The 15,266-nt window shown below is 31.1% G+C and overlaps 1 protein-coding gene across 3 annotated transcripts in view; it reads right to left on the bottom strand.

The window, feature by feature from the left end:
• Positions 1-13,441: 13,441 nt before the first annotated feature.
• Positions 13,442-15,266, bottom strand: part of LOC128860399 (serine/threonine-protein kinase BRSK2) — a 138,037-nt gene continuing 136,212 nt past the window's right edge. For all 3 annotated transcript variants that reach the window (XM_054097913.1, XM_054097914.1, XM_054097912.1), the window contains 3 exons: positions 14,339-14,508; positions 14,138-14,274; positions 13,442-13,943 (listed from right to left, as the gene is read on the bottom strand). In XM_054097913.1, the coding sequence (XP_053953888.1) occupies positions 13,859-13,943; positions 14,138-14,274; positions 14,339-14,508 (392 nt within the window). In that variant the 3' untranslated portion in view covers positions 13,442-13,858. The remainder of the gene's footprint in view (positions 13,944-14,137; positions 14,275-14,338; positions 14,509-15,266) is intronic.

Here is a 15,266-nt window from a genome sequence, read left to right as displayed (position 1 = left end):
GTAAATAATTTTTTTCCGGAAAATTCTACTCCATTCGATATTTCTCTGAAATCTAGCATGTCGGTTGACAGAATCACGTGGGCAATAAATAGTTTTTCCGCCTACAAATCTTCTAGTTCTTGCCCGTAATGCTTCAGAAAACAAGTAGCTTAGTTCCTGTACTGCAAAAAATGTATCTGGCGTGTTTCGCTCTTAATCACGTCTACGCCAACTGAAAGAAAACGAGGGTTGCTATCATACCCAAGGCAGGAAGTAGAGATTACGACTCGACCAAGGACTTCAGGCCTAATAGATTTTCACTCTGAGATAGATCAACTTTGTGGCTATATCGACGCAGATAAGCCACTTCACTTCTCCCTCCAGAAAACAATTATTTAGTTATATGTACGTAGGTGTGACGCAATACAATCGATGGACTTGCTACTATTCATTAACTGTGAAGTTTTGACCAAAAACGTCTGAAAAGCAAATGAGTGAATGGATCAGTCAGCCCATAAACTATATAAAAAATGATGAGTTTTTTTTAAATGATGACCTTTTGCATTCATTTGGACAATTATGAGATTAAATCTATTCATGATGAAGTGTTGAAATATAACGAGTATAAACCAACTAGGCCTCGCCAGGTATCACGGCCATAATATGATTTGTACATAACGTATCACAAATTTTAAAATAATAAAATGGTATTGATGAATATTTACATGAGTCGGCTGGCACGTCCTGATGGTAGGATTTAAGAAATCGTAGTGCCAATTAAATTTAAAATTAAGGCGAAAGTAACCTTCCCGAACAGCGTTTAACACGGTAAACGTTTTAACTGTTCGGCGGGGAAATGCCAGGGTTAACGCCTTAATGTTGCAGCGACTGAAACCGGTAGTTTGCAACAGTCGGAACGGTAGGCGCAGTTAGCATTAGGGTGGCTAAACATTTATTAGATATTAGGGTGTGACCTAAACACTTGCATAAGATTGGGGTATCGCTTTTGTCAAGTTGAAAAATAAATCTTAAATTTTTTGTATATTTTTCACAGTTATCATCATTCAACAGAGTCTGGTGTCAAAAGGGTGACTCAATAATTTTAGTCGCCTACCTGGGTTAGGTAAATCAGATTAGATTTGACAAGTCCAAGCACTCAGTCGGGAGACCATTGTTCAGAATTCAGTAGAAAGAATAGAGATAGCAAAGATAAAATGTAAGATGGAAAAATTAGTTTGAGGTCACTCCCCACAAATCTCTTGGATTTATTGATTAATCCTAAGAGATCCGGAAGAGAAAGAGTATGAACTTTATCCATACTCAATATATCGCAACCCAATATCCTAAGACTAATTCTGGAAAACGCTGGACAGGTACAGAGAAAATGCTCTGCAGTGTCGTCATCCTCAAGTCAGGATAGGCATATCGGGCTGTCGACAACCTCCATGGCGGCCATATGCTGACCACAGGCGTTGTGATTATACCCACCGGTACTCTCAGGTCCTTTCTGCTGAGTTTTAGGAGAAAGGTCTCTATTTTTCTGTTTGGTTCGTTCACAAAGCACTTGGCTACTCTGCACTAGCTCAACCCAGACCAACGTCACCTACGGGTAGACCTCATGAAGTCGTCAATCGATAGTTGAATCGATGCAGAATTGACATCTAGAAAGGGTTCAGGGCCTAGTGGCATACTTGCAGAGACTTCATTAGCCAGTTTATCAGCTAGCTCGTTCCCTGTAATACCACAATGTACAGGCAACCAAATGAGAAAAACTTTGTTGTGTTTTGCAACACTGTTCAGTTTGTCTTACATTCATACAAGGCATACAAAACCAATGTACATTCATTCCGGTCGTTCAATTTAAAATATGGCTGCTGCAGGGAAAATCATTGAAGAATATCATCAAGCAACCACAATCAGTGAGATTATGGAAGGAGCTCTGGTATTACTCAGCAATTGGGCCACGGACTGTGGTTTAAGCGTAAACCCGAGAAAAACTGAACTGATGCTATTCACCAAGAAAACCAAGGTGCCAAACTTTAATCTCCCAAAACTAAACGGCGTCAGCCTCACGCTAACCAAACAGGCCAAATACCTAGGGGTTATCCTGGACCCCAAACTCAGCTGGAAGTCCAACGTAGAGTACAGGGTAAAGAAAGCGAACATAGCACTTTACACATGTAAGAGAATGTTGGGAAAAAAATGGGGTCTCCAACCAAAATTATCCAACTGGTCCTACACAGCCATTGTAAGGCCAATACTAACATATACGGCACTAGTTTGGTGGCCTGCAACAGAAAGGAAATACAACAAAACTAAGCTGAACAAGATACAAAGAACAGCGTGTATCCTAACTACAGGAGCGCTTAGCACCAGTCCTACTGAAGCGCTCAATGTACTAACACATCTATTGCCATTAGATTTACACATTAAAACAATAGCTACTTGCAGCGCGGTGAGACTCAGAGACATAGGAAGCTGGACAACAAGGCCGTACGGTCACAGCAAGATCCTCCTACAGGGACCCCCGCTGCTCAAAAACGGATCAGACTACACATTCCCCGACCTAAACTTCAAGAAAGGCTTTACGGTACGCTTCCCACCGAGAGCCGAGTGGAGCAAAGGAGAGGTGATTGGAAGACACGATATCGAAATCTATACCGATGGTTCTAAGATGAACTGTGGTGTGGGAGCTGGCTTCCATTCGGAGCCACTCAACCTATCTCAATCAATTCGTCTTCCTGATTATGCCACCGTGTTCCAGGCAGAACTTTTAGCGATCAGAGAAGCATGCAAATCCCTAGAACTCTACAAGGTAGTTGGTGCAAGAGTAGCTATCTTCTCAGACAGTCAAGCAGCTATTAAGGCCTTAGACTCCAACTAATATACATTTCATCCAAAGTGGTCCTACAGTGTAGAGAGGAGCTGAAACTGCTCAGCCATTGGCTTGAAATTACCCTGATATGGGTACCCGGTCATAGGAACATACGAGGCAATGAGATAGCGGATGAGCTAGCAAGAAAGGGCTCAACACTAGACATAACAGAGGCGGTGGCAGTTTCCACCCCACTGAACACACTAAAAGCATCTATTGCTTCACACTATCATGCTTTAGCCGAAAGAAGATGGAAGCAAATACCTACATGTATCACAACAAAAAACACATGGCCGCCATATAAAATCCAAAGGACGAATGACCTGTTAGGATGCTCTCGGCCAAACATTTCACGGATCACTGCAACCCTTACAGGACATTGGAAAGTAGGGGATCATGCAGCTAGACTCAATCTACCCTTCAATCCTATCTGTAGAAGCTGTCAATCGGAAGGGGCGAAGGAAAGTCTGTTCCACTATTTATGTGAATGTCCGGGACTAGCCAGGGCACGACTCCGATCCTTCGGTAAGCCTTTCCTACAGCAAATGAAGGAGATCTCAGTCATCGAGATAAAGGATTTGCTCCTATTCTTGGACCTCACTAAATGGATCTGACTTGGAAAAAAAAAAAAAAAAAAAATCATCATCATTTCACGAGATAGTGGTATTAAAACGGTGCTGGTCACTAATTAGGAGCATTTCAGCTAAGAAATGTTCAACCACCTCAACAACAACAACAACAACATCATCAAGCAACTGAAAATTCGCTTACCGTCAAAGGAGTGCAATGTAAGGTTAGCACATCCTTTTTTGGTAGTTCGTGTAGTTCGGAAATCGGCTGTGGATATAGGCGCTATGTGGTTTCAAGCAGATGTGTCTTGCAGCCAACGAGAATATCCATTTACTGCAAGGGAAATTTTGGGGAATAATAATTTCATTATAAAGTGCAACTAAAATTCGCAGCATTCATTGCCTTTGAACTATGTTCTGTGGAGTCATCGCAAAAACTGGGTTTTGACGAATAAATCAGAAACTGTTAAAGGCATAAAAGATAATGTTCTACGTGAAATTACTAATACTTTGCCCCAATCATTATTAAGAATCAGGAAAAATTGCACCGAAAGGAGCGATTAATGAAAATGTTCGTATGTTTAGAAAAATTTCCAATTAGCGGAGATAGAAATTGATGTCAAAATATTATATGTATTAAAACGGAACTCGTGCCTTGAGATACCCTGCATATTTTCTAATGTTCTGCTAATTTTCCCAGATGTGCACGTTTACAATAATATTGTGGGAAGACAAACCCTAATTTCTGGCCACTTCCTTGCTCAATTTTGCTCGCTAAATGAATTATTTTCCATACGAAAGCAGCTGCCAAACAGAGGGAAAAAATTATGCTTTAGGAAAACGTTGCTCTGCTCAAATTAATGTGGTTGATTAGGCGGCAATAAAGAAGTTGAAATATCACAACATCTGCAACTCATGGAAAATTTTGCTCACTTGTTTTCATTCAATTAATTTGCAGTATTCGATCACAAGGTTGTATTTGCTTAATGCGATATAATATTTTTAAGTGTACGTATAATAGGTTTCTTAAGTAATGCTGCCGCGTACGTATTGATATTTTATATTTATGTATTTTTCATTTTTGCGTTTCGATAAATTCTTTTTACCCTTTTTATCTTTTTTTCGCCACAGCATGTTTTTTCAGTTTCGATCATTTTCTTAAATGGAATATCAATACACATTTGCTCTCAAAATACTTTCTTGTTTAATTTCACTGCTTCATTCCAATGCTAAGTTAGAGCGATTGTTTCTTTTCTACTTTTTTAAATTACTTTTTTGTTTCATGACTACCTCTATTTTGCTTCATATTTCTTATGCATTATTTCTTAATGCTGTCTCTCTATATAACCTATCACTTATATACTTTTCTCTGCTCACTTTATCTGTGATAGTGTTTTGTAATTTTGTCTTTTCCAATTTCAAGCGGAAATTCGTATGTATTGCAGCGTAAAAAAATAGTTATTTTTTTGCAAACTGAAATCTTGTTTAGTTTTTTGTAATAGAAAATTAGAATGATTAGCTTTGCTTTTGCGTTTGGACGGTTTTTTCGTGTATTTTGTTTTTAAATGGGTTTTGTTTTAACTGCGCTGAGTGCTTGCGAAGTTCCAAATAATTAAAAACAAAAACAAAAAGTTTCAAACGTAGTGAATAATTTCGTTTTCGTGTATTTTAGCGCACAAATATGGAAAATGTACCAAATATTAAATTATTTTTGACCAACAAAAACAGCAAAAAAGGAAAAACTTAAACAAAAAAGTGGAAATTTATGGAAAGCAATAAATATACAATATAAAAATAAAATGTTTTAAATATATGGTAAGACATATAAAAAATTGCATTGCTCTTTGCAAAACTTGTTCGAAGGGATACCAAAATTGTTTTTAAGCAAAAAAAAATATTAAAAAAAAAAAAAAAAAAAATTATTTTAGCCTAGTCCACTTAGACATGAAGAATTAGTTATTAAAAAACAGTTTTTTTGAATAAATATGAAAAAAATCATAAAATTTATTTGGCATACTCTGACTCTTATTTGGAGAATGTGGCAAAAAATAAGTTATTTTTGAAAAATTTTACTTTCAAATTCAAAAAATGTACGAAAAATTAAGTTATATTTTTTCAAATTTTTGCAAATTTAAATCAACTTTTGAACAAAATAACAGATAAAGAAAAAATTGTGGGATTTAATTGATGATGAAATTGAGTTATTAAAAAAAAAAATACTTCGAAAAGTTAACAAAAAAAAATTGCGAAACTCAACGTATGTTTACAAAATTCCAAATGATTGAAAAGAAAAAAAAAAACATACAAGAAATATATTTCATTTTTTTTGGCGCTCAAACTTGAATAATGTAAGTTATTTTTGCAAAACTAACAAGAACAAGTAAGCCAAAAACTTTTGGGATTTAATTGATGCTTACAAAGTTCCGAATAATTTAAAAAAATGTTTTTATTTTTAAATGAGAAATGATTTATAATTTTGTTTTTATTTACTTTCGAACAAATTTGGTTCATTAAATGAAAATCTGCGTTTTCCTTTGCAAAACTAGTTCGATTAAATATCAGTTCTTTTGTTAAAACTCCTTGATGCGCATAGGGTTTTAAATAATTGTCACAAAAAAAAAAAACATTAAATTGGTAATAAAACCTTTTATTTTCCTGTGCCAAAGCCAGAAAAAGTAAGTCAAAAAATTCGTAAAATTCATTCGAAATTTATATATAAATATTCAGATTTTGTATTTAGGTATACAAATTTCGAAAAAGTACCGAATGCGCTTTTTTCTGAACAAAATTTTAATAACATATTTATTTAATTGCTGGAAATTATCATAAAAAGAATTTATACTAAAACTAAAACCGAATTTTGTATCAATAAATGTTTTTTCAAAAGAAAAATTTTAAAAATTAATTTTATAAATAAAAACTTTTGTAAAAAAAAACAGTTGATTTTTTTTTAATTTTAACTCAAATAAAAACAATTTAATTTTTTAATTTTTAAAAAACAAATTTTTATTAAATAAAAATTTTTTTTAAACTTTTCTTTAAAAAAAATTTATTTTTGTTAGTTATTTTTTTTGTAATTCATTCTAGATGAACGAATAAAAAAGATAATTTTAAAAGAAAAGTTAAATTTTATTTTTTTTTTATTAAAAAGAATGTTTGTTAAAAAAATCCTGTAAAAAAACTTTTGTTGCATGAAATAAATTTTTGATGCACAAATTTTTGTTTTAAAAGAAAAATTAATGAACTTAGTTTTTTGTACAAAAAATTAAAAAAACCGCTTAACCAAAACTAATTTATTTTTAAGAAATTTTTTAGCATACATTTTTTTTCTTAAAAAAAAATTCTTTATTTCTTAATTTTAAAATATTAAAAACAAGGTGTCTGAAGTTTTTGTATAAAAAATAATAATTTTTGTGAACAGTGATTTCTTCCAAACAAAAAACTTAAAAGGCTTTAGTTATTGAAAAGAAACTATTGTATTTAACAAAAATTAATCTATTTTTAACAAAAGTTTTTTTAATATTTGTTTCAAGAAAATGTATTATGGATTTTAATTTTTCTTTTTAAAAAAGTAGTGATGACGAAATATTTGTTTTACAAGAAACATTAAGGGACAGATACCTGAAAAGTTTAAAAAAATAAATTTTTTTGTTTTCATAAAATGTTAATATAACCCTTTAAGAATATCCCAAAACATTTTTAGAAAGTAAATTTAAGTATTTCTTATATTATAGATCGTCAACCGTGACGACTCTATACTTTGCGTTCGAACGCTGGGAGAGGCGTTGTATTCAAACTTTAGACGTGTTTTTCTCAAAACTATATTTTTCGAATGGGCGTGCACGATAACTCGAAAAGTTATTGACCGATCTCCCTGAAATTTTGCACATATCTTTTTGATGATATTACTTTCTATGTGATTTTTTTTTTTTGTATTCAGGTCACTGATGCCGATGCCAAAATGCCCGCCGATTGAGAAGCCCCGCTGCGAACTTCCTGGAAGAATTGAGTGTACATCCGCCATTTTAAATGATTAAAATAAAAAAAATATATATATATTATTTTAATGGTTAAGTAAACTGTATGACAATTTTGAAAAAAAATATATATTGACTTCTCCATTTTAAATAATTTTAATGAAAATCAGGGAAAATGTGACCGTTTACAGGTATCTGTCCCCTTAAAATAATTAAGGTTTTGTAAACAAAGAAAACTGCTTAACAAAAATTAATTTTTTTAAAACTTTTTAACAAAAGTTTTCGTTCTCTTAATATTTTATGGAAAAAACCTAATTTATTAAAGTTTTTAAAACTTTTTTGTAGAAAAAGTATATATTTTTTTAGTTTCCGTTTGCAAGCAAAAAAAAAATTTTCTTAGTAAAAATTTATATTAATTTATTAGAAAACATTTTCTTAATTTTTTTGTTTTGCAAAAACTTAAGTTTTCTCAATTTTTTTTATTTTTTAATTTGTTCATCAAAAATTTGTACTAAGAAAGTGTTTTTTTTCAAAAGAAACATTAAAATTCATAATTTTTTATTCCCAAAAAAAAATTTTTCAACAAAATTGTTTTAAAACCGTTGCTTTTAAATTTATAAACAAAAATTTTAATTTTGCAATGTTCTTTTGAAACAAAAATTGGTTCATAAAAATTAGTATAAAGAAAACTTTTTTTGAAAAGAAAAACTAAAGTACGTAAATTATTTTTGTAAAAAACAAATTTCTTCTCAAGAGCAGTTTTAAAAAATTTTTATTTTATTTTTGTTAAAAATTTCTTTAATTTTTTGTCAAAAATAATGTATTTAGATGAACAAATTTTTATTTCAAAAGAAAAATAAATTTAAAATCTGCTTAAACAAATTAGTTTATTTTTAACAAAAGTTTTTAAATAAAAATCAATTTCGATGAACAAACTTTTATTTCAAAAGAAAATTTAAAATAACAAAGGTTAAACAAAATAGATATTGTTTCACAAAAATGAATTTATTCTTAACAAAAGTTTTTTAAAACCCTTTTTATGGAAACAAGTTTTTTAACAAAAATTAATTTTTTTAAATTTTTCCCTGAAAAAAGAGTTTTCCTTAAAAAAATTAATTTTTGTTAAAAAGGTTTTTAATTGTTTGTTAAAAAAATTATTTTTTTTAAAGGGTTTTTAAATGTTTTATTAAACAAAATTATTTTTGATGAACAAATTTTTATTTCAAAAGAAAAATTTAAAAAATTAAGGTTAAAGGTAAATACAAATTAACAAAAACTAATTTATTTTTAACAAAAGTTTTTAAAACATTTTTTTTGGAAACAAGTTTTTAGCAGCAATAAATTTTTTAAATTTTTGCTTTGAAAAAAGATGCTTCCTTAAAAATAAAATTGATGTTTGTTAAAAAGGTTTTTAATTGTTTGTTAAACGAGTTATTTTGTTTTAAAGGGTTTTTAAATGTTGTATAAAAGAAATTAATTTTAATAAAAAACAAATGTGTTTTTGAGTTTTATATATTTACTTACTCGCTTATTTATTTTTATGAGTAGAAAAGTTAAATAATTATTATTTATTTCGGTCCCTGATATTAACTTCAACTCTTCCTGTTTTTGTTAGTATCTTTAAGTACTATTTTTATATTAATTAGAATAAAAAATGTTTACGGGTTTAATTAAATTACTTGACTTTCATAGGTTCGCACAATTACAAGTGTTATATTCTGGGTTGTAATAAAAAAAATTTAAAAAAATAAAAGCTCAAGGCCAGCACGAAATGCTATTAATGTGCAAATTATCAACAATATCAAAATTCGCTTTTATATAAATGTTGCGCATATTTTAAAATTTTGGAAATATATAATAAAAATTACTGTCAACTTCTATGGCATCCATTTTTTTTTTGTCAACCTACAATATATACGAATTTCAAATAGTAATTACATTATAACTCATGACGAAATGCTTGCATTTATAATTATTTAATGCTGCTAAGCGTTGCCATTCAATTTAATTCAGATTCGTGTGATTTTTACAAATAACGGTATAGTTTATAGTACACTTTTTTACAAATATGCTTAGGCGGGCTTTTAGTTTAATTATTTCGTAAAAAGCTAACAACTTTACAAACACCACAGTTCGCCATAAAAATATACATACAATACAAATCAAATATTGATATACATACAGATGAGGTTGCAAATCTACGCTGAATCTGGACTTTTGTGGTTTGAATTAACTGACATTTTGTAGTTGTAAGCGCAGATATTTATTAAAACTTTAAATGGAAATTTTTAAAACGAGATTTCATTTAATTTTTATTATTTATTTTTAGTGTTTTCTCCGAACTTTTTTTTAATACATTTTTGTTGTGAATTGCTGAACTTTGGTAGACTTGCCGTTCAATTCATTTCTCTAATCGGAAGTGTGCGCGCACATTTTATATACACACATTTTATTGAAAAATTCAAAATCATGACTATCTCTTAAATGAATTTAAAAAAATTATAAATATGCATGTAATCCTTTTTAAAATTTTATATTCATATTAAAAATCAACTGAATGTAGCTAAGTGTGTATTCACTCGAAATTAATATTCCATTTATCTCTGTGCTTTCCTAGAAAGCTCCAGCACACTCATCATCAGCTTTCATCAAAAATAGTTGCTATTTTCTTGCTCTTGTTTGCTTTCGAAATCTGTAAGTCTGCTATTAATTTTCAGCTCAATTCTAAATTCAATTTATTTAATACTATATGTCAATATATGCAAGTGCATATGTACTTATTTTCGTTTGTGTGTGTATCTACTATTAGGTGTGCCCTTTTTTAACTATTTGCATTTTTTAATCAAATTTCTTTTTCAACTAACTTCTACAAATTTTATTAAATTTTTCATTTTAATTCTTAATCTTTTGCATTGCCGAAGATTTTCTTTTTCTTACTGCATATGAAGCTACAAATATTACAACAGTTAATGATTTTCTCACGCAATTTGCTTCGGTTTTTCTTTGAAGTTTGGTTTTTAGCAAAAATGTTCGGCTCGGCGGCAACAATGTTTTTGTGTTTTTGTATAGCCAAGGTCTAGGCAATTATTAGAATATAAGCAGAATTATAATAAAAATTGATAAACTTGAAAAAGCTGCTGTGGTAGTTAAGCGAAGTTTGGAAAAGTTGGAAAATCTAGATCCTCAAAATTTTAGAGCTTAAATTGCCAAAGCATATTTTTCTTTCCAGTTTCCAGAAATTTCGATTGCTAAGAAATCTCTAGCTGGCAAAAGCTCTGGGTTATTGTAAGAGTCTATCTATGGGCAGTTTAAAAAAAATTCACGTCATTTTTGAAAGCTTTGCTTAATTAGACTTTTTTCGAGTTATTCGATCATTTGAAGTTTCAAACTTGAAAAAATCCAACAGCTTGCAAAAGTTTAAAAGTTTGCTAGGAAAAGCGTTTTTACATTATTCGAGTTTTCAAAGCTACAAATTTAGTAAAGTAAAGAGCTTTCAAAAAATGTTTGGTTTGCTTTGAAAGCTTTTTGGGTTATTTGATTTTCAAACCTATAAATTTTATAAAACAACCAGCTTTCAAAAGTTTTGAAAAATTGCTGGTTTGCTACGAAAAGCTCTTTAGGGTTATTTGATTTCTCAAAACTAGAAATTTGGTAAGGGAACCAGCTTTTTAAAGTTTCAAAAATTTGCAGGCTTGCTTCGAAAGGCTCATTTAGGTTCAAGGTTTGTTTCGAAAAGTTCTTTTGGGTCATTTGGTTTTTCCAAGCTGTAAATTTTGTAAAAAAACAAGCTCTCGAAAGTTTCGAAAAATTGTTCGTGTGCTTCGAAGAGCTCTTTTAGGTTATTCGATTTTTCAAAGTTTTAAACTTAAAACAAAAAAATAACATTAACAGTGGGAGAGCAAAATACTGAGTAGCTTATAAAATATATCGGGCGTTTAGTCCATGCAATCCAGCTGGCTAAAGCTCTACTAGTAATATTCAGAAGTGTTTAAAATTCAAAATTGGGCATCTTTACATAAAAAGTGTATTCTATTCACATAAATTTTAACAAATGAAAACTTAATAAGCTAAAAGACTTTTTGAGAGCTTCTGTTAAGCTTGGCATGTTTTGAAATGCGAAATCATCAAAGAAAATCTTCAAGGCCATTTACAAATCCCTTCTACTAACGCTTTAAAGAAAAAAAGATTATATTTATATTATTTTGAAAGCTCCACCTACTAGAAACTTTTTATGTTAAAGGCACGTTTAAAGGGCTAAGCTTAAGCTGTCAACACAAAATACTTAGCAAAAATTTGCAAAGTTTTTATAAAGCACACTTAAGCGGCGAGCTTAAGTTCGGGGGAGCTTTGCTAATATTTTTGAAAAGACAAGCCGCCACTTGCTGCTCATTCGAAGCTCTGGAAAGAACTGTTTTAGATAATTTCGTTACACGTAAATTTCATGATATTTTCCATTTTAATAAATGTTAAGTTACGAAAGCTTGGCTTAGTCAAAACTCTTGTTTTTAAGTTTTAAGTGCATCAAATCACTGAGCTGTCATCACTGGGTACTTAGCCAAAGACTTGAAAGCTCTTCTAAAGCGCACTTAGGCCACAGGCTTGAGCTTGAGTGTGCTTTGTTAATGTTTTTCGAATTTGAAAAGTCCTTGAACTACTACTCACAAGCAGCATTTCGAGATAAACGCTTGTAAAGCATATATATATTGGCATAATTTCATCATACCGATATTTTAACTAATCCAAGCTCAATATAAATAAAGTCGTTTGAAAGCTTTAATTAAATCTAGCATTTTCTAACAGCCAAAACTTCCAATATTTTAAGTCACTTATAAATCTTCTCATCGAAATATTTCAATAAATTAACCAATTTTGCTTTAAAATCTTTGTTTAGTTTTGCGCTCAACAAATTTAAAGGATGTCATTAGCAGTCGCTTAGCAAACATTTGAAAAGCTTTCGTAAAACAACGTACTGCGACGAGCTTTAGGTTGTGAAAGGTACGTGAAAGCTATTCGAAAATTTTAAAAGTCTCCACAAATGAGCTGCTGGTATGCATTTTGATTTAGCTCGAAACGTTTAGTTAGTGAAAGTCCTCTCAATACGCATGAATTTTAGTCAGTTAAGAACGCATTTGTATTTTTACTTTGCCATTGCCTAGAACTGCTTATCAAAACTCTGTTTTATGAATAGCTTAATTTCGTCAAAGATCTCCAAAATAATATGCAATTAGAAGAATTGCTAATGATCTGAAGTAACATCCTGTTTTCTAGCCCTATTTTGAGTTATTAAATATTTTGCCTCACATCCAACGTGTCGTAAATTCACACTTTTTGTTAGCAAGCGATTATCCTATCAGCAGTTATACAGCAAAAGTTTAAGTAAACTATAAAAAGCTCGCTCATAAATGAAGCTCATGCATCAGCTAAAAAGCAGTTCTTTAAAGCAAGTGAAAGCCTTTGAAGCTTAACTCCAAGTTAACTGTCAATTTTCAGCTACGAACCGTGTGAAAGCAGATGAAGCGTTGTACATAATATTAGTAGATCACTCGAAGGTTCAATTCAACTGGTGAAATGATATTGTCTTACAATTCAAACTTTGCAATACCAGGAACCGAAAAAGCTTCCACTAGTAACAGCAACTTTTTCTAAGTCTTATTGAAAACACACAAAAGTTTGTTATGCCTGCCTTGGCTGTATTAGAGAAAAAAATGTAAGAAGAGTTTTAGCTTTTGCAAAAAAGCTTCAAAAGTGCGCTGAACTGAGGTTTAAGGTTTTTCAAAAACAATAAAATTTCTATGCTAATTTTTAGTGGTAAATAAATATAGTAAAGCATTTATATGATTTTTGCAAGTAATAAAAATGTGCGAAAAACAAAATGAGCTCAAGGATATGGAGGTATTTATTAGATTATATATTAAGAAATCGCTTTTAAATGAAAAATTAGCAAAGCTTCAATAATATAATTGCATTCGAATAAATAAAATTATTATTTTAATCAAAACTTTTTGTACTTAAATCAAATTTTTTTTATTGTGTGTAACAAATCGTATAAAATTCATAATTTGTGAAAATGCAAATGTTGGTAAGCTTAAAGCTACTAAGCATACATATAAATGTGAAAGCTCCCAAAGCTGTAAAGCACTTAGTAATTTCATAATTATGGGATTACGAGCAACAAAATCTTATCGTAAGCAATTATTTTCAATGAAATGAAATCAAAGCCTTATTACGAGTAATATCAGCCAATTTTAGCATTTTTTACACAATTTCAGCCCTATTTACTGTCTATTCAAATGTTTTAATTTATTAAATGATACTATTGTTAAGTAACTAGTAATTGTAAGACTGCAATTCGATATATGTAGTTAGATTTGTGTTTTTTCTCCTTTGCTTTTTTTTTAGTTGGTTTTGGAAAAAAATTACTTTTATATAAAAATGTAACTAAATCAGAGAAATAATTCTCATGCTATTGCACTCCCTGACATTGTTGTCGCCTGACGATCACTCTGCAAATCACGATTGCGTTCATGCTGTTCCGTTTCGGAACTGTGAAGAGAAGAGAGTAAGTAAATATTTTATATAAAAAAATATCATACGTGATAAGGCGCCAAGAGAGCAAGAGAATAGAAAGAAAAGGCAACAAACATTTTTTTTTATTTTCAATTATTCTATTTCTTTCTTTTCTCTTTCACACTCACTCTCTCTCTCTCTCTCTGTCTCTTCTAAATCACACTGCTTACTTTGAGCGCACTGCTATTGGACTTCCGGGCAAAATATCAGCTGGCGGCGCATTGTTATTGTTTGTGGTTGATGCACGTCGGCCATTGCCCGATTTGAAAACAAATATCGAGTCGTTTTCAATTTCATTCTCAATCTGCTGAATATATAAAAAGCAGGAAATGTTGAAGTAAAGAAACTATATTTTATATCTGTCAACTTACTTGACGTTTATAGGACAGACGTTCGCTGGAGACCGATCCGCATGACGAACTCTCTGATACGGCTTGCGTAACGGTAGCTACTGTGGGTGGACTACTCGGTCCGGGAAAACGTTTCGAACAAACTTGCGATTGTATGTGTTCACAGATGCGACGGAAACGACGAATGTTACCTGCGAAACGAAAGGATGAGTAAAAGAGGGCTGATTAGATTGCAATTTAATTTCAGATTCAGGATGCAAAGTTGGAATTAAAATTCTTAAAATACCAGAGAATCGAAATAGTAAAATCGAAAAAATTTTGCTGATTTAAAATCACTTCGCTCACTAGCCTTTGCCTGACTCCCCCCAAGTAAAACATTTTATTCCTTGTACTCCGTCGAAAGTTTAGTGAGCTAAGTTAAAAAGTTAAAAATGGTATGGTATGTTCGTTCTAGTCAAATGGGAACAAGTCTACTAAGATTGGCATACATTTTTCACTTGCGGAACTCAAGTCCTCGTACTTAGAAAAGTCAATGCTAATTACAGTTTGAGTCAGAAGTACAGTGAGGGGCAAACTCCATTCCCTATTTTTTTTTTCATATTATGTGAAAAATATACAACAGATTTAAGTTTAATCGGTTTTGTTAACTAATGTTAATCGATAGAATTTGATTACACTATGTGTGAAATATGATGTCACGCAAATGTTTGCCTTTTTCTTTAACGCAAAGTTGAGCTCGTTTTTTTGCATTTTCCATGACTTTTTTTAATGTAACTGGTCCTATGGCTGCAATTTCTTGTCGAATATTTTCTTTTAAAACTGTAAGTGTCTTCGGCTGGTTAGAGTAAACCTTTCCCTTCAAATATCCCCACCGAAAAAAGTCGGGAGCAGTCAGGTGAACGCGGCGGCCAGTCAAAATCACCTTTTTTTGACACTAATCGACTTGGAA

Source organism: Anastrepha ludens, chromosome 4 (assembly GCF_028408465.1).
Source record: "Anastrepha ludens isolate Willacy chromosome 4, idAnaLude1.1, whole genome shotgun sequence".
NCBI lineage: Eukaryota > Metazoa > Arthropoda > Insecta > Diptera > Tephritidae > Anastrepha > Anastrepha ludens.
Note: the sequence above shows the minus strand (reverse complement) of the source record. Positions and strands in the feature narration are given on the sequence as shown.